Below are 19,361 nucleotides of genomic sequence, written 5' to 3'. Positions count from 1 at the left end.
TGATCCTCCTCAGTAACTCCTGCAAATCCCCCCCTGAACAAAAAATGCTTGTGTCATCTGCAAATAATACTAATTTTAATATTTTGGAAACATTGACAATATCATTTATATAAATTAGAAACAGTTTTGGACCCAATACTGACCCCTGTGGGACGCCACAAGCATTGTCCAAGCATGATGATGTATATTCCCCCAACTTCACAAACTGTTTTCTGTTACTTAAGTAGCTTCTCACCCAGTGCAACACCAACCCCCTAATCCCATACTGTTCAAGTTTATTGATTAATATGTCATGATTAATTGTATCAAAAGCCTTTTTAAGGTCTATAAATATTCCAACTGAATGTAATTTGTGGTCTATGGCGTTTGTAATCTCCTCAACTGATTCTATTAATGCAAGTGATGTTGAACTATGTGCTCTGAATCCATATTGACTATCAGTAAGCAATTTATGTTTATTTATGAATTTGTCTAATCTATTATTGAATAACTTTTCTAATAATTTGGAAAATTGTGGAAGCAAAGAAACAGGTCTATAATTTGTGAAGTGGTGTCTATCCCCAGTCTTATACAGCGGCACAACCTTAGCTATTTTCATTTGATTGGGAAATTTACCGGTTTGAAATGATAAGTTACAGATGTATGTTAATGGTTCTACAATCCATTCAATGACCTGTTTTACCACCACCATATCAATTTCATTTAAATCGGTAGATGTTTTATATTTACAATTATTCACAATGTCTATAATTTCATTTCCATCCACTGCTGTGAGGAACATTGAACAGGGATTTCTTTCTATAAGATTATTATCCCAATCCTCAGATTGGGAATCGGGAATTTTTTCTGCCAAGCTTGGTCCAATATTTACAAAAAAATTATTAAAACCGTTGACTACCTCATCCTTATTTTCCTTCTTGACATTATTATCAATGAAATACTGAGGGTAACTCTGTTTTTATTACCATTTTTGATAATGCTATTTAATATATCCCATATTCCTTTAATATTGTTTTTGTTATTATATAATATGTTACTATAATATTCCTTCCTACATACCCGTATAATATTAGTTAATCTATTTTTGTATTTCTTATATCTATTTTCTGCCTCTTTAGTCTTTAGTTTTATGAATTCTCTATACAGTGTATTTTTCTTATTACATGCATTTCGTAACCCTTTCGTCATCCATGGTCGAGCTTGGATTTTTTGTTTTCTGTAGTCTTGTTTAATTGGACAATTTTTATCATATAATGATGTAAATATTTGTAAAAAAGTTTCATATGCACTATCAACATCACTTTCACTGTATACCTTTTCCCAGTTTTGCTCCTGTAAATCCTTCTTTAGTGTGTTCATGTTTTCCTCTGTCCGCACTCGCCTGTATTTTATTTTCTCCTCTGGCTGATTCCGCCGATGGTTTCTATTATAAACGATGAAAACTGGTAGATGATCACTAATGTCATTGATTAATAATCCACTCACAGTGTTATTCTCAATATCATTGCTGAATATATTATCAATTAAGGTGGCACTATGGGATGTAATTCTGCTTGGCCTGGTGATTTTTGGATATAAACTCATACTGTACATTATACTGATAAATTCATCTGTTATTTTATGCTTATTTGGATTGAGCAGATCAATATTTAAGTCACCACAAATGAACACAGTTTTTTGATTAGTTTTTGAGAACATTTTTCCCATACAGTCAGTGAATGTTTCAATACTAGATCCTGGTGCTCTATATATACAGCTGACTAATACATTTTTGCTTTTTTCTTCACATATTTCAATAGTTATACATTCTAATAAGTTATCAATCACAGTTGTCATATTGTCTACTATTTTATAATCCATGTTCTTATCCACATACACAGCCACTCCTCCTCCACTCTTATTTTTTCTGTTTACACAATTAAATTCATATCCATCCAGTTCAAAATCCATTCCTTTATCTTCATTGATCCATGTTTCTGATATAGCAATTATGTTAAATATTTTTTTAAACTGACTTAAATATTCTTTAATGTTGTTAAAGTTTGCATATAGACTTCTGCTGTTGAAATGGATTATTGATAATTTGTTATCCGTTCTAATGACCCGATTAAACTGTTCATCTGTATAATAGCAACAACTGTCATTGATATTTGAGAAGAAATTATTGTCCGGGTCTATATCGTGCTCCAAGTCCAGTACATTGTGGTCTGTGTATTTAAATGTTCTCAGTTCTACTTTTCCATGATCAGCAATCCTTTAAGTTATATCCTTCTTGTCTCCAGATGTAGATGAATAGGTAGTAGATGAATAGGTTCCTCTGGTCTGTGTCATGGTGTTGTGATGTGTTTGTGTCCTCATACCTTATTGGTCATATTTGTCCAGATCCTCGCTTTAAGAAACACTATTGTTCATATTTGTCCAGCTCCTCGATGTTCCTTATTGCCATGACTTTTGCTTGTTCTGGTGATCCGTTCAGTTTGATGAATATTTTACAGTTTGAAGTCCATGTGTGCTGGATTTTTCCCTGTTTCTTCAAGAAGCGTGCTTTCCTGGCGATGTCGGCATTCCGTTTGGTGAGATGTTCATTGATGAATACGTTTGTCCCTTTCAGTTTTCTTCCTTGTTTTAACAGTGCTGTTTTGTGTTTTCTGTTGATGAATCTCATGATGACCACCGTCATTTCTCCGGGGCAGAGGGTGGCACGCTTCAATGTTATTTAAATCCATTTCTATACCTTTAGATAGGAGGAAATCAGCAACCTGTTTTTCCACAGAGCTGACCTCCTGTTCACTGGGCTCCCCTCCGCTCTCATCTGTTACCGCCCGTGCGTAGGACCGTGGTTTGATATGAAGACCTGTGATGATGACGTCGTTAATTCTGGTGTACTGCTCCAATTCAGCCACTCTATTTCCCAGCTGCACCAGATGCCGGTCTTTCTCGGCATTCTGGAGCCGTAATGCCTTCACCTCCTCCACCAGATCCATGATTGATTTCTGTTGCTGCTTCACAACAGAAATCTCCTCTGATAGAAAGTCCAGAGATTTTTTAATATCGTCACCTTCCTCCGCTGTCAGAACCTTCTTAGGCCCCATGGTCGGCTTATGAGCAGCTTGTCGATCGCCGATGTTAACAGCCTGCGTTGTTTGTCACCGGGATGGATCTGCACTGCGCTGGTGCCGCGCGGCCTCGGTGTTTCCGCGCTGATGGATCCGCGGTGGCTGCACGAGGCCTCGGGGAAGCGGCACTCGTGACGCGCGGCTCTAATGACGCAGCGCGCGGCCTCAGTGAATTCACCACGTTGGGCCTCGGACGTTGTTGCTGTCCAGTCGCGGGGCTAAGTTGCCGGTTGAGGTGGTATTCCCACTGTCCGGGTTGGCAAACACCGGCGTGGCAGATGGCAACTACAAACACCACCTCTGAAAACTCAGGTACAAACTTTTTGCAGCTCGCTCTGACGACACGCAGCTCTGACTGACTGTGACTGACGCAGGTGCATCACGAAAAATAAAAAAATATACTACAACAATGCACAAAATCCCAAATGAAAGAACTCATAACCAGTGATGCCAGCAACGCGTTACTCTAATCTGACATCTCTTATCAGTAACTTGTAATCTAAAATGTTAATCTTTCCAAATCCACCATCACATTAAAGTTATTTCTTTAAGTCACTGTGCATTACTATTATTTTTGCACTGTGGACTGATCACAGCATTAAATTTGGCCCATGGGCAGGAGGTCGGGGGTTCACCTGAACTGCCCAGTTTCAGTGATCTTTTAATCCACGATTTTCTCCAGCAGCACCAAGTTGAAAAAACAGTTGTCATCTCTCAAAGCGCACTGACAACAGCACACCTGCATTGAGCTTTACAAAGACATTTTAATGCTTTTCCCCCCCCTTTATTTAAAACTATGAGCTGCTTTGTGTGTCCTCCCCTGCACTGTTGAATCTGGTATCGCGTTAACAACTAACACTTTTTTCCCACCCAAATGCACCAAAAATTTCAGAGGACATGATGTAAAAAAAAAAAAAAAAAAAAACACTGATGAAACTTTCTTACCTGTAATCTGGTCTGTTTTTTTGAGCAATAAACATTATCCAGTCTTTGAGCTCAAACACCAAAGCAGGGGCGAATCCAGATGGAAAGGGGGCATGGAGCAGGGCACGGACATGGCCCCCTACAACACCCCTAGATTAAATGTCCATTTTGAAGCCTTTTTTTTTTGACAGGTACGACTTACATGCCGGAAAATAGGGTAGATCCAAGGTGGTTTTGTGGTGGGATGGATGCAGCAATATACGCTCGCTGATCTGATAAATATCTTCCTACTGAAGTCCTTAAAACCAATTTAAGGAGAGTTGCGTTTCAGAAGTCAGTATCATACGAAATTTCAAAGATAAAGGTTCTAGTACTTCCTGTGGAATACATGTCTTCATATAGTGCTCCAGCACTGTAACTGTGCAAACTCTCACTGAAACCAAGGAATACTTTTATAGGAGCAGTTGTGCTTACAAGACTCATGGACAGACTGACCGGGTGACTCCCAACCCCTCACTCCACAAAGCTTTGTTTGCAGGGGGTGGAGGAAGTGAAGAAGAGAAATAACAAAATCATCACTCCCTGTTCCTTAGTTTGACTCAGAAAGACAGATCAAAAGGCTGCTGTAAAAGTGGTTGAGAGAAAACGATGAAAGGATAGATCTCCCACCCCCCAACAGGAAGAGGTTGAAACAGAAGGAGGAGGCAGGAGAAGAAAAAAAGAAGATAGGTGATTATTGCAGTCCACCATTTTATAGAAGTGAATAACCGGCAGCCATTATTATGCTAAATTAACCTGGGAGTTGTAGGCTGCTTACTCAAGATGGAGGAAAGCCTGACAGATAAGCGCTAGTTTACCAACAGACGTGCACACATACACAGTTGAGAAAAAAAGCCTCTACCACTCCATTTCCTCTGGACCCCCCTGCCCATACACACACACACACACTCTCAGACGGCTGTGGAGTGGTCAGCAACACGGCCTTCATTATCATTAGACGCCATTTTCTGCCACAAAGATTACAAATGGCTCCTCCTCCCAATGAATGCATGTGTGCGCACACACACACACACACACACACACACACACACACACACACTTCTTCCTTCTCACTGCATCACACACATTCACCCCTTCTGCACTCCCCTCCCCCATCTCTGAGTGGCCTTTGCACAGGCGAGTGTACACACACACACACACACACACACACACACACACACACACACACACACACACACACACACACACACACACACCTCCCCCAGTGCTGACCCCTGCCTGCTGCTTTGGCCCGCCCTCTTCCTCTGGATAAAAGAGGCAGAGCAGAGAGAGAGGAAAAGTGGGGGATGACAGAAACTGGGAAACAGAGTGAGAAAGAAAGAGAAGGGGCGGCCCTGACACATTCCTGAGTCCGATCAAGTTTCCACCTCTAAAAATGAAATCACCTCTGACTCTCATGCAAGTAGCTTCAGTCATTTGTGTCTCTATCCAATTCTGTCAAACAACAAATTGTGTCCTCCATTTGAACTCTTAATTTCTCTAGACAGTGTGTCCATCTGTGCGCCCGTGTCTGTTCCCGTGTTCCTCTGTATTTGCAGAATATAAGTTAAAAAAGTGCATTCAAATAAAGAAAAGTTCTTGTTAACACAAGATGCGGTTTATACCACATCAGCCTGCCTGCTCAACAGAAAGAACTCCCCAGTTTGGAAAACGGAGGCCAAAAATTTGTAGCTTTCAGACAGCTATACATTAACAGCTGTACCACTCTCATGCACTGCTGGATGGACCACCTGTATGGTGCCATGAGCACGCTCAGTATATTTATTTTATTAACTCTGGTCCATGTTGAATTTTAAGCCTTGGTCCCACCAAATAATAATAATCAGTTTTTATTCGAATAATGATCCACGTATAATTGTATCACGCATTCGCTATGAAGAAACCCTCTCTGTACTTCCCATTTGCTAGGTATCAGCCTCTAATGAACCACGACTGACCTGTCATTTGAGCCCTGTCCAGCCTCGAATGGCTTGTGTGGCCGCATATGATCCACGTCATCAACATATGATCCATGTAGCGCCATGTAACGAGATGTTTGTGCACGTTTAGGCATGGGTTTGGCCCTCCCACACATGGTCCCTTTAAACTGTGGGTTTTTAATTCAGAGCATCCAATCAAAATGTCACATTTTTTTAAACGCAGCCAAAAAAAAAAAAAAAAAAAAAAAAGACACTCCTGCACTGTCCAGCCGGTGTGCGCATCCGTGCATCAGGCTGGAGTTCACCTGTGTTACAGTCATTAAATGCAGCAGTTCTGCCTGTGCACCCAATGCAAGGTTGAAAAAAAAAAAGAAAAGAAAAAGAACTACTGTGGAGAGGTTTCTCTGTGACAAAAGACACCACAATAAAGTGGCAGCCTTAATTATATACAACCCACTGTGTGGATCTGTGTGTGTTCATCCGTTAACGTCTGCAAAATCGTTTTTTGCACGCTTGCGTTATGCGTAAATGCTCGAATTCATTTTGACACTGGTGATCCAACTTTTAACTTTGTGTTTGTCCGTTATTGTCTGCATCTTTTAGGCTGTTCCAAATACGTTCTCCACCTCATGCAGCACGAGAGAGAGAGGGGAGGGGGAAAAAAACAAAACAAAAAAAAAAACAGTCCAGATGAAACAGTCCTCTGTGATTCCAGAAGGGATTAGAGAGGTGTTTACAACATCCAAACTCTGACAGAAAATGATTAATCTGCTACAAAATAATTTTATATACAGTGTCTAGTGCACAAAGCAGGTGGGATTGTCACAAAGAAGTTTGCGAGAGGGCTGACCCAAAATAGCGTGTCCAAAATAGCCTGTCCTGTCCTCGTAGCTGCCAGGTACTCGGACAATGGGCTTTTAAGAGCCTCGTCCTCACCACAAACATGCCTCTAAAATCCTCATTTGTCCTCATCGTTAGAGATGGGTATTGATAAGATTTTTTTGATATCGATGCCATTATTGATTCCGCTTATCGATGCAATTCCTTATCAGTATACCTCTTTTGAATTTTCTGTGTACTAGAAGTAGCTTTATGGGTTAGTATGTCAACAACATTTTACTGAGTCTTTAAATAAATATGAAGCTGGTCACTGGATCCTTGATCTCTGGACATAAATAGAAATAGATTTTGTAGATTTTGTTAAAAGCATTTCCTTTCAGACATTAATGGCACGAACGTCACTCAACTAAAAACATTTTAGTCGACTGTAGTTTATTGTTTGTATTACAATGTTTGGAAAGATGTGTCATTTGATTCAAAACGCCGATTTGCTTTGAAGTTATTAATTCCAACCGGACTCTAACTTGCAGTGCAGCTTTTGGAGCTGTGCGAATGGAATGGAGGATGATTCGCAACTCTTGCCCACAATAAGGCAAGAGTCCCAGTTAGTGACTTTAATCAGCACAAAAGTGACTCATGATTAGGGTTGGGTATCGAGAACCAGTTCTTTTCAGGTATCGTTAAGAAATTATTCGATCCCCCAACGATTCCCTTATCGGTCCTTCAGAGCGGCCATTGTTTTTGAGGGTTTTTTTGTGTTTGTTGGGAAAATGATCATTTCTCTACATTGATTACAGACCCTGCAGCGACTGTAATCAACTGCTTCTGCAACACAACTCCACTTTGAAGTGTGAACCAATGAAGCAATGCTTTGATCTGCTGGCTCGTTGGTTCTTTGATTCGCTGCTCTTCAGAAGCAGCAAGTTCGCTTCTTAACCCCTCTCAAAGCCATTAAAATATGTCAATCATGAGTTAGTTTTGAGTGGATTAAAATCACTAACTGGGACTCTTGTTGCAGTAAAGAAACGAAAATCGTACTCCATTCCATTGGCACAGGTCCAAACGCTACGGGGCTCTCTGCCGAGAGAGTCCGGACGGAATTAATAACTTCAAAACAAATTGCCGCTTTAAATAAAATGACATCTTTCAAAACAGACAAACTACAACTGACTAAAATGTTTTTTTCCTCCCAAAATGAGAGATCCTGCATTGCTTATGAATTACATCCTGATGTACAGCACAGCCAGCTGAGATCAGCTCAGATGTATGGAAAGACATTCACGCCAATAATGTCTGGAAGGAAATGCTTTTGCCAAAAACTAGATTTTGTTTATTTTTATTTTTGTCCAGAGATCAAGGATCCACCATGTAGAGTTTATTATGTCCAGAGTTTAAGGATCCAATGACCAATTTCCTATTTAAAGTGGACTTGCCGCTTCTGAAAAGCAGCGAAGCAAAAACCAACAAAGCAGTGGGTCAGAACGTTGGTTCAAGCTTCAAGCAAACCCCCGCTGCAGAAGTGGTTGATTACAGACACCCTCAAAAACAATGGCTGCTCTGAAGGACCGATAAGGGAATCGTGAAGCAAAAAGCCTACTGATGTCAGTGGATCGAATAATTTCTTAACGATTCTCGGAAAAAAAAAAAAAAAAGAAAAAAAAACGGTTCTCGATACCCATCCCAATAACCCGTACACTAGGGCTACCACGACTACGCTGACTATTGAAACCGTCAACAACTAATTTAGTAATCGACGAGTCATTTGCTTTGAACCTTGAACCAATGAAGCAGTGCTTCGAGGTGCTGCTTCATGGGATCTTTGCTTCGCTCCTCTTCAGAAGCGGCAACTCCGCTTCTTATCCCCTCTCAAAGCCATTAAAATTGACTCCTGTCTTGTTGCGAGAAAGAAACGAGAATCGTCCTCCATTCCACTGCTTCAAATGCTGCGCCACCGAGTCAAATTAGGAAGATAGAGTCCGCTCGGAATTAATAACTTCAACGCGAATCGCCGTTAAAATCAAACGACAAACATTGTAATAGCATCCTGGCTGACGTGCAGCAGCCTAAGACTGTATGGCTGCAGACCGGCACACTCCAGCAGCTGAGCTCAGCTCAGATGTATGGAGTGACATCCATGTTGTTAATGTCTGAAAGGAAATGCTTTTGACAAAAACTACAGATTTTTCTTTCTATGTTCAGAGATCAAGGATCCAGTGACCAATTTCATATTTATTTATTTTAAGACTCAAACTATAAAACAATACGGTTTGAATGCACAACGCGGAGTCTAAAACACCACGACACGAAGCGGAGTGGTGTTACTCCGCGAAGTGCATTCGAACCGTATAATGCACGGCTTTGAGTTGTTTAATCTGCTTATACCATGGTCCCACACAGTGAACTAACACACATATATTTAAGTTAACTTTTTTCATGTTCTCTTCTTTCCCGTCTTCAATTTTGTCCAGTTCGTCCGATGTTAAATCTTTATGCCGTTGCTTTGCTGTTCTCATTTGCTCTCCTCCTCTTCCCATTCCTCAAACGTTTTATTTTTGCGTTTCTGTCATTCACCTGTCAAAACACAGCTGATCTGCGCCAACTGATTTGCATGTTGCTATGGTGACGACCAGAGCGAAGTGATATTACAGTGACTTAACTCGCCGTACTACGTGTGCGTATACATGAAAATAATGCACGCCAGTTAGACATGAAATTCTCACTGACCATGGTATGACATTCATTATTCGATGGACCAGGGCTTTAAGCCCCGTTGTCACTGTCTTTCCCAAGAGGTTGTGATCTAAAACCTTGTCTTTACCTTTACCTTTCCAGTCTTAAGACAGTCAAGGATGGTGCCAGTGATGAACCTGGATATTCAGTCCTTATGCCAAGGTCTTGTTGTGGTAATATTTGAAAAAAATCCTTCCTCACATTTCCATAGAGCTTGTTGCATTATCACACATTCTATAGGACAAAGTGCCAAGGTTATGATTCAGTTCTTGCACACGTCACATGGCGTAAGTCCAGCATATGAAGTATTCAAACTGCATGTTAGAGCAAATCAAATGGTGCAGGTCCGGTTCGTTACACCATCAAACCATACACTACATCACCAGCAGTGGCCAGCAGTGATCTTCATACACTGGTTTGTCACGATTATAAAACGTGACTTTCAAGGATGCATCCTTGAAAGTGAGAACAGGGCTTCACCACTCACATTCTGCGGACAGACACCACCACCAAAAGACAAGTGTATCACCAGAAGCAGAAAAAGTGCAAGCTTACTGACAACTGTCTTCTTTTAATAACAATGTTGTCTGTGAACACAGGCAGTTTTGTCCCACCAAGTACAGGTCATCAAAAACAGTATACCCATGGGGGCTTTTCTGACCTGGTGTAGCAGATGGATGAAGCAACATCCCAAGTCCAAACTGAAAACATTCTAAATGTGTAAATAGTCCTTGACCACACCTGCAATTTTTTAATGTTTATTCCCCTTTCTATCAGACAAATCAGCAAAACTACAGGTTTTTTTTTTTGTTTGTTTGTTTTGTTTTGAGGATGGAAACGTCGACCAGAAAAGGCAGCGAATCCAAGTCAGGAGAGAATGGGAAATTACGTCATGACAGCTGTTGCCATATTCATGCTCACCAAAACAGCAAAACAGCAGTGGCTGGGTGTGTTTTGCATGTTTATAATATTAGTTTATTTATTCTCTTTGTGTTCACTGTATTTCCATGTATATATTCAAGTAGTTAGAAAAAGTCATGGCGACGGGTGGTGAGAACAAAATACACTGTAAACAAGAAAAAATTACACAAAACAATATTGGGTGAGAAAATCCACAGCAAGTTATAGTACAGAAAGAACCCGAACAAAGAGTGAAAGGAGCATAATATGGCCAAAACAGAGACAATTTGAGAAGTTGATCCATATTAGCACAGAGTGGCCTGCTGATTTTGACGACCTGCCGATGCAAACATTCCCCAATGTTTTCTCGTATGTCACCAATGTGGTGTCGGTGCCGACACGTATGAGCAGTTTTGGGATTATAAATCACTCAGTGCCCACATTCTATTCACCAGTGGCTGGGTGCAGGGTCGGCAGATTTTTAAATGCAGCAGCAAGAAGACCATCATGTGCACAAATCTGGGTCAGCACTCGCTGTCTCTCTCTCACACACACACACAAACATATTGTTGTTGTAACCATTTTAAACACAACAAAGCAACTTATTTTAATACCTATTTCTAGGTTTCCACTCCTCTGTTAGCAATCTGAGGTGCTTGGCACTGTTTCCAAGTAGGACAGCTGAAAAATCTAACTCCATTCTGCAGTGGAAAACCATTCCGAGTGTGTGAACGGCTGTAGCATTCCAAAACAACAGTTTACCCTTCTGATGAGTTCTCAACTTCAAAAATTTCACTTTGCAACATAATAGCAACATTTACCTTCAATACTACTAGAACCAACGTATTCCCTATGCAAACAAAAATGGCACAATGCATTGTGTTGTTGATGTTACAATCCCGTTGTCAATAAAGGAAACAAGGGAACATGACACAGAGGCAATAACAAGGCCAGAGGGTTCATTGCAAATGACATTACGCTGGACCACAGCAGATAAACACTGACAACATCAGCAAGTTCAACCCACCTATTTTTTTCCAGCTGTACATTATGCTGTTAGCTATTGGTCTATTGGTCATGTTTGACCAATAGTTCAAGTTTAGATCATGTTCTGTTTTATACACTCTGCAGCTATTAGTGTCCTACATAGGATTAAACAAGTTACACATGTAGCATAACAAAACCTATTTTGTACCTACATAAAACAAAGCAATGCTGCAGTCAATATTTATATTTGCCGGATGAATAAAGTCTGTGGAATGTGTGAACTTTAATTTATTTCCATGGTCAGGTTTGTTTTCCATGATCCATAGTTAACTGATCTGATCCAAATATTACTATACTACATTGACAACTCCAATCAAGCATGGCTCCCAATATTTTAATGAAGGTCATGAGATGAAGTAAGGACCATTTTATTTACAGTTTCTCAAGTGTAAAGTGAATAAATAACCATTTCTCAAGTTTTTGAAAAAGAAGGTTCTATTTCATTCCTCTTGAAAGCCAGAGGGCGGTGCTTTAGCACCTGGATAACTACATGTGCGCAGCACAGAGGTCGAGAATATATACCAACAAAGTCACACCACTGAATGTGACCTGGGTGACGTCACTGGTTGTCTTTATATACCAGACGCACCCAGCGCTCGCTTCTTTTCTACATTCTCGCATTCTTAGAGGTTGAGAACGCATTTAGCTGCGATTGCCGCTCTCGCTTGTAGCCTCGCAACCCACCTTCGGTTGGAGCTACGTGCACTGCACACGTCCTCCAGAGGCTGCGAGACACGGCTTCACCGTTTTTTGTATTCTTTGACGCCTGTCGTGAGTACACCTTCCTAAACGCCGGGTGCACGCCTTTGCCGCTGCCCTGCTGGGTATTTTCCTCTGTGCACATTAGCTGTGTTGTTTTGATGAAAGCTGGCTATTTGTTTAGTTGTGTCACTAACCCTGTTAACAACGTGGTAGTGGGTGTATCAGAACCAGTATAGTGTACTGTGTTGGGCTTGCCTTGAGTGTTTTCCACTCCTTGAAGTACTTTGTCTTCACTGCCGCCATTTGCTAAGTTTAACAGCTCCGCTAGCAGCTAGTGTTGTCGTCGTTGCTCTAAGTGACTTAGCACTTGGGCTGTGAGTGCTTCACGCTCCGTGCCTCGTGTCGAGTCTGCGGCTGGAGTGCTTCACGCTCCGTGCCTCGTGTCGAGTCTGCGGCTGGAGTGCTTCACGCTCCGTGCCTCGTGTCGAGTCTGCGGCTGGAGTGCTTCACGCTCCGTGCCTCGTGTCGAGTCTGCGGCTGGAGTGCTTCACGCTCCGTGCCTCGTGTCGAGTCTGCGGCTGGAGTGCTTCACGCTCCGTGCCTCGTGTCGAGTCTGCGGCTGGAGTGCTTCACGCGCCGTGCCTCGTGTCGAGTCTGCGGCTGGAGTGCTTCACGCGCCGTGCCTCGTGTCGAGTCTGCGGCTGGAGTGCTTCACGCGCCGTGCCTCGTGTCGAGTCTGCGGCTGGAGTGCTTCACGCTCCGTGCCTCGTGTCGAGTCTGCGGCTGGAGTGCTTCACGCTCCGTGCCTCGTGTCGAGTCTGCGGCTGGAGTGCTTCACGCTCCGTGCCTCGTGTCGAGTCTGCGGCTGGAGTGCTTCACGCTCCGTGCCTCGTGTCGAGTCTGCGGCTGGAGTGCTTCACGCTCCGTGCCTCGTGTCGAGTCTGCGGCTGGAGTGCTTCACGCTCCGTGCCTCGTGTCGAGTCTGCGGCTGGAGTGCTTCACGCTCCGTGCCTCGTGTCGAGTCTGCGGCTGGAGTGCTTCACGCTCCGTGCCTCGTGTCGAGTCTGCGGCTGGAGTGCTTCACGCTCCGTGCCTCGTGTCGAGTCTGCGGCTGTGAGTGCTTCACGCTCCGTACCTCATGTTACTATTTACACTGCGTGTGATTCACGCTTTGTCTTTCCATTTGTAACCATCAAGGCTTGCATTAGCCATCTGCATGCAGTCCACAATGTTGACAGGGCCTTTGTTGCATGGCTGTAGTACCTGTTTGGCTCCCTTGAGCCCAGATGATGGACATATGTTTTGCCCTCCTGTCTTGGGATCGGACACCTGAGGGAAGCCCTGACTGGCGATGCCTGCCTTAATTGTGCCAGCATGCCACTGGCAGAGAGATCTGCTAGACTTGCGGCATTGGAAAGTGGAGTATCTAGTGCGACTTTGACCTCCAGCCCCAGGAAGGAACCAAAACGCCGTAAACGCCCATATACAGGAGCCCCTTCTGCTAAGAAGGTTACTCATGACCATGCTTTGGCTGAAAAGGTCGAAACGTTGACTTCTGAGTTTGCTCAGATTAAGTCCTTGCTTCTGAATCTACAGCCTAGGGATGCAGTGACAGTTCCTGTTGTCCCTAATGAGGCTGATCAGACCAATGTAGTTACTCAGCAGGAGGAAAATGTCGTGTCTATTGCTGCGACTGATTCCTTGTACATGACAAGTGATATAAACTGTGTGGAGGATGAGGATGAGAGAGGTCTTTCTCCAAGCCATTCATTAGTGGGCTCTCATACCTCTGAGGCAGAGTCCCTGCCGCAAACCGGACCTGGACTATCCTTTGTCAAGCAAGCTGTTCAGTTGGCTTTATCCAGGCTTGGGGTCGACAATCCCCCTGCGGAAACCACCGCTTCAAGTGCCTTTTTCAAAATCACTCAGAAGCCTGAGTTCAACGTTCCAGTTTCACAACCATATATCGAGGAGCTCCACCGATGTTGGGCGGACCCCAAATCATTGACCCATCTATCACAGGACTGCAGAGCCCTTAGCTCTATGTGTGATTCAGCACAGTATGGTCTGAACCGTATGCCCGCCGTTGACAGCATTATTGCGAACCTGGTTGTGGCTCCAGCCGGATGCCCGCTGCCCATGTCCTCAGTGTAGGGTCACTGATGACCTCCTCACCAAAAGCTATGACATAGCTGCTCCCTAACTCCCTGACTATGACTGCATTGCCATCCCCTCTGGCGGTCATCCGGAATTCATAGAACCGTAGTTACATTCTTAACTCTCGTTCATACTTACTTGCAGAACATACAAGAAAATAGCATAAAATACAGCATCCAATTAAAAGTCAGAATTTTAATAGGGATGTCCATGCCCAACACAAGGTGGCACAGCATCCTTGCTCCATGGTTTAGTGAAAATACACTCTCCATAGTTATGTGCTCAGAGACCAACTATGCTTCATGAAAGTCCACATATAACATCCACTGAAATATTAACCCTTTAGCATTTAAAGAGTCCCAAAGGAATTCAGTGTGGTAAAGGGTTAATAAATAACTAGTGTTGTAACTTTCCCCATTTGATACAAATGGGCTGCTCAAATCTGAGTGACCAACATATAACTAACTTTTCAAGGTCATTCAAGATGAAATGTCATAGTGTACAGGCATCACTTAATATTTGAGATCAATAATAATCACAGCTATTACTTGCTCTGTTTGAGATACGGGCCATTAAAACATGAGTGAGAAGTGAAGAAAGAGCAATTTTTCCACATTTTGGGGGCTGAAGGGGGTACTTAGGATGATTCAAGGGCAATGAGATTTCTTCTGTATTGCGGTAATTTCTCAATGAATTCAGTCGTCGTGGTCGACCATCGTCGTGGTGAAGAGAGAGCTGAGTAGGGGGGGCAAAGCTTTCGATTTACCGATCGATCTACGTTCCAATCCTCACCTATGGTCATGAGATTTGGCTCATGACCGAAAGAACGAGATCGTGAGCACAAGCGGCTGAGATGAGTTTCCTCCGCAGGGTGGCTGGGCGCTCCCTTAGAGATAGGGTGAGGAGCTCAGTCACTCGGGAGGAGCTTGGAGTCGAGCCGCTACTCCTCCACGTCGAAAGGAGTCAGTTGAGGTGGCTCGGGCATCTTTTCCGGATGCCCCCTGGACGCCTCGCTGGAGAGGTGTTCCGGGCACATCCCATTGGGAGGAGGCCCCGGGGAAGACCCAGGACACGCTGGAGGGACTACATCTCTCGGCTGGCTTGGGAATGCCTTGGGGTTCCCCCGGAGGAGCTGGGGGAGGTGTGTGTGGATCGGGAGGTCTGGGCGGCTTTGCTTGAGCTGCTGCCCCAGCGACCCGACTTCAGATAAAGCGGAAGAAGATGGATGGATGGAATATTTATCAGTGTTTTGAAATAAAGTGATATGAAATATGATATGAAAATACCATTTGTGAGATGTGTGTGTATGTGTGTGTGGGGGGGGGGGGGAATTCCCCTAAGGGTGATTGAAGGGGATTATTCATCTACATGTAGGTTGCCCCTGAATCAATTTCTACACAGAATTCAAGACATATTCATCTAACAGTTCATCAGAATTCAACCGAGAAGTGAGGAAAGTGCCATCTGTCACATTTCGGGGGCTCTTAAGATGATTCAAGATCAACGCAATTTTCAGTATGTAGGTAGTTTTTCCAATGAAACCTTGTCCTGCATAAGAGGAAAAAAAAAATTTATCTGGCAATTTTTGTGCAATATATTGATAAGTACGAAAAATGCTTATTGTCTCCCTTCTGCGGGGCCAGGGTCAATGGTAACCGTCACTTCCATGACCAGACAGACCCCAAGGAATAAAGGAATGTTTATGCCAAGTTTCAGAAAAAAAATAATTGAACAGTTTTTCAGAAAATGTCTGGAGTGCACACATGCAACACAGATCATGATGGCATTACTTCTTTTATACAGCTGGTCCAAAAGACTACATATGAAAAACCCATCAGATCTGGAACCCAGAAAACTGTTTCTGTAGTGAAAGTGTAGTCAGAGATGTGCATGAATCCTACCTGGCTTTCTTGGGGGTTTTGGGCTTGGGCGTGGAGCTCTTAGCTTTCTTCTCCTTGGGCTCTTTGGGAATCTTGGGTGTTTTGGGCGTTTTGGGTGTCTTCGGGGTCTTCGGCTCCTTACCCTCTGCCTTCTCCTTTGGTTTCTTCTTTTGCTTTTTCTTCTCCACTTGTTGCAAACATCCTTCCATAATTCCTGTGCCAAAAATCTGTGTGTTTGCATCACTTCCTATTCTGTGAATTTCTGGCTTTTCACCTTCCTCTCCAATTCCTACTCTTGTCGCCTTCTTTCCTCCCTCTTCTTCCTCACCGTCCGCTAACTTAGCCTTTTTCTTCTTCTTCTTTTTTGGCTTGGTCTCCTGGTCACTGGGTTGCTCTGTGCCAATAGGTTGGCTGGAGGCACCGGCGCAGAGTGCTGATCTGTCAGAACCCATCATTGAAGCATCACCTGACTGGGCCGTGGGGGAATGCTGTGGGGTGAGGAAGAGAAAAAAAAAATTAAATATCAGTTACTACTGGGTTGGTAAATATACAAATACATCAGTTTTCCTTTACAGGAAAACAAGTACAAGTTAAAACAAAGAATCAAAGCTATATTGTATCAATGGGCCCATTATACAATGGTGCGATCGAGACAGGAAATTTAAACAGAGCATATATTTAATTGTAAAGTGCCAAATCACAACAAAACTCAACCCAAGGTGCTTTACAAGAGCAACCTAGACCCTGAGCAAGCACATGAAAACAAAACTTTCCAAACTGCTCATACAGCATTATCTTCTGATCATGCTACATGTTGGAAAGTACTCATGAGAGAGAGCGAGAGAGAGAGAGAGAGAGAGAGAGAGAGCGAGAGAGGAAAACATGACAGTTTCTTTGCTTGTAATAAGCACAACTTTCCTTGAATGTGAGCCGCTTTTTTTGGTAGTTTTAAGGCACATTATAGTATTAAAGTGGCTAGACGTATCAGTGTCATTTAAGAATTCTAGCAAAATTTGCTTGCTCCATTAGAAGATTTTTTTTGGCACTCAAAACAAGTAAATTTGATCAAATTTAAAGCTGTACAGCATTTTATATTTCACAACACTGACAAAATGTAGTTTCTACCAAAGTCCAAGCATTATAATGTAGGTTCCTTTTTTTTAACATGTTGCAAAATTATTATTTAATGAAGAGAACATATTTATCTGGGGGTAATACTATGGCCAATATTTTCTTTTCCTTCTTATGTTGTTGTGCAGATGAAGTACAGCAAGAAGCGTGTGTGCGCATGAGTGACATTTTGAGATTACTTGTGGCCTAATGCACGTTCCCGAAGCATGCACGCTAACATCCATAAGGTGTCTTGTTAATGACTTCAGAGAGGTTATCTGGTTTAAAAAACAGATTTTAAAAGTGTTTATTTCTTGTCAACCTTTACAAAATATGAGAAACATATTAGATTTATATTGAAATAAGCCGATTCGGGGCACTTTCCACCATCCGTTTATTTTGTTTGAGCATGCTGCCTTTCTTTACTCTTTACTCAGTTGCAGGGTCCTTCCCAGCATCCTTCACGCAAATCAGAGGAAGCCCCCACGTGATCTCAAGTACACAAGTTGCACTGAGTTAGTCTCAGGACCTCCCAAACTAGTAAAAACAAAACAACAAAATAATGCAACATACTCCAGTATACTAGAGATATTAGGTACTAGAGACGTGCGGATCGTGGATATGTCTGGCAACACTGTGCATAATCCACTGGTCAGGCGGCCCAAGTACAAAATGAAAATGAAAATAAATAAAATCTTAATCACATTCTTTTCAATCGTGAGTGAGTCGTGACTGGATACATATATGATTAATACATTACATTCTCTGAAATGTGAACATTTTTATAACTTAATTTTTCCCCTCACACAATTTGAAGACTCATTAGGTTACGCAATTGTGGGGTCCATTTTAGCCACTGCAAAAATGGGCACTGGCAATGCGGTGCAAGGTTAAAAACAGGTCACGGGGAATTCGAGACACGTTCAAAATATGCGGCAAAACTCCTGCCACTCTAAAATTTGGCGACCGAGTTTACAAGAAGTGTGCTACTGTGGGTCACAGAGGTGTGCATATCAGCGCCTCAAGGAACTGTGTACAGACAGCTCTGGAGCAGAACACACGACTTTTCAGAGCTGATCCGCACATCTTAGCCTCCCGAAATTGATGAGCAAATATTTTGCAGCTGGGGTGCAATCTGGTGATATGAATTATGTTGCAGATTTAGCCGAAGGCATTTACAAGCACAGTCAATATGTCTTACTGCTGTAAAAGACTGTGTAGCTCACTTAATTTAATTGATTTAAGTTCACTAAATTTATACTTTTTCAACAAAAGCCATTCATCATTATCACACAATTTACTCAATGAAGTGTAACAATAATCTTTAATTATGAAGAAATAGGTCAACAGCTGTAACTTAACTGTATATACACAGCTGCTAAGAGTGGCTTATGGTAATGTTTCCTCAAACATTGGTTCAGCCATGCCAGCTTTTCAGTAAACATATTTTCTGCAGCGTGAAGGTTGTATCTGCTCGTAATGGTTTCTAAAGTAGCGGAGGGTGAAGAGGGGATCCATCAATCCATCCAACTATACACACACCTCCATCACTTCATGACTCCCTGCTGGTTTCCTCCCCCTCCTCCTTTCTCCAGCAAACTAACCTCAAGAAACAAACAGGCTGGCACTTCCTTTTTCCTCCTTCCCTCCCCTACAGACACCACCACCCCCCCGCCCAATAAGATTTCTGTGACAGAAAACTGGTTACCAGTTGTTGGGAGGCTCTCCAGCTGCCTCTCCTCCCTCTCCCTCTCTTCTATTCCTCCCTCCTTCCTCTTTCTCCCTCTCTCTCCAGCTGCTCAGGGTCCCAGTAGCAGATGGGAAATCAGGCATCATGACACGAATAAATTATCTCCATACTTCAAAAAGGCGCAGCAAGGGAGGGAGTGTGTGCATGCGTCATATGAGACCAAGAGAGGGGGACTGTGTCTTTGAGCGTATGCGCATGTGAGTGTGTAAAGGACATGTGCACTTGT

General features: G+C 42.8%; 1 protein-coding gene across 1 annotated transcript in view; it reads right to left on the bottom strand.

Annotated features, from left to right (window-relative positions):
• chd7 (chromodomain helicase DNA binding protein 7) overlaps positions 1–19,361 on the bottom strand; it is a 174,418-nt gene that overhangs the window by 116,195 nt on the left and 38,862 nt on the right. Inside the window, 1 exon segment of the mRNA XM_034182411.1 lies at positions 16,297–16,763. Within this exon segment, the coding sequence (XP_034038302.1) occupies positions 16,297–16,763 (467 nt within the window).

This window comes from Thalassophryne amazonica, chromosome 12 (genome assembly GCF_902500255.1).
Source record: "Thalassophryne amazonica chromosome 12, fThaAma1.1, whole genome shotgun sequence".
NCBI lineage: Eukaryota > Metazoa > Chordata > Actinopteri > Batrachoidiformes > Batrachoididae > Thalassophryne > Thalassophryne amazonica.
The sequence above is the reverse complement of the archived record's forward strand: the minus strand, read 5'-3'. Positions and strand labels throughout refer to the sequence as shown.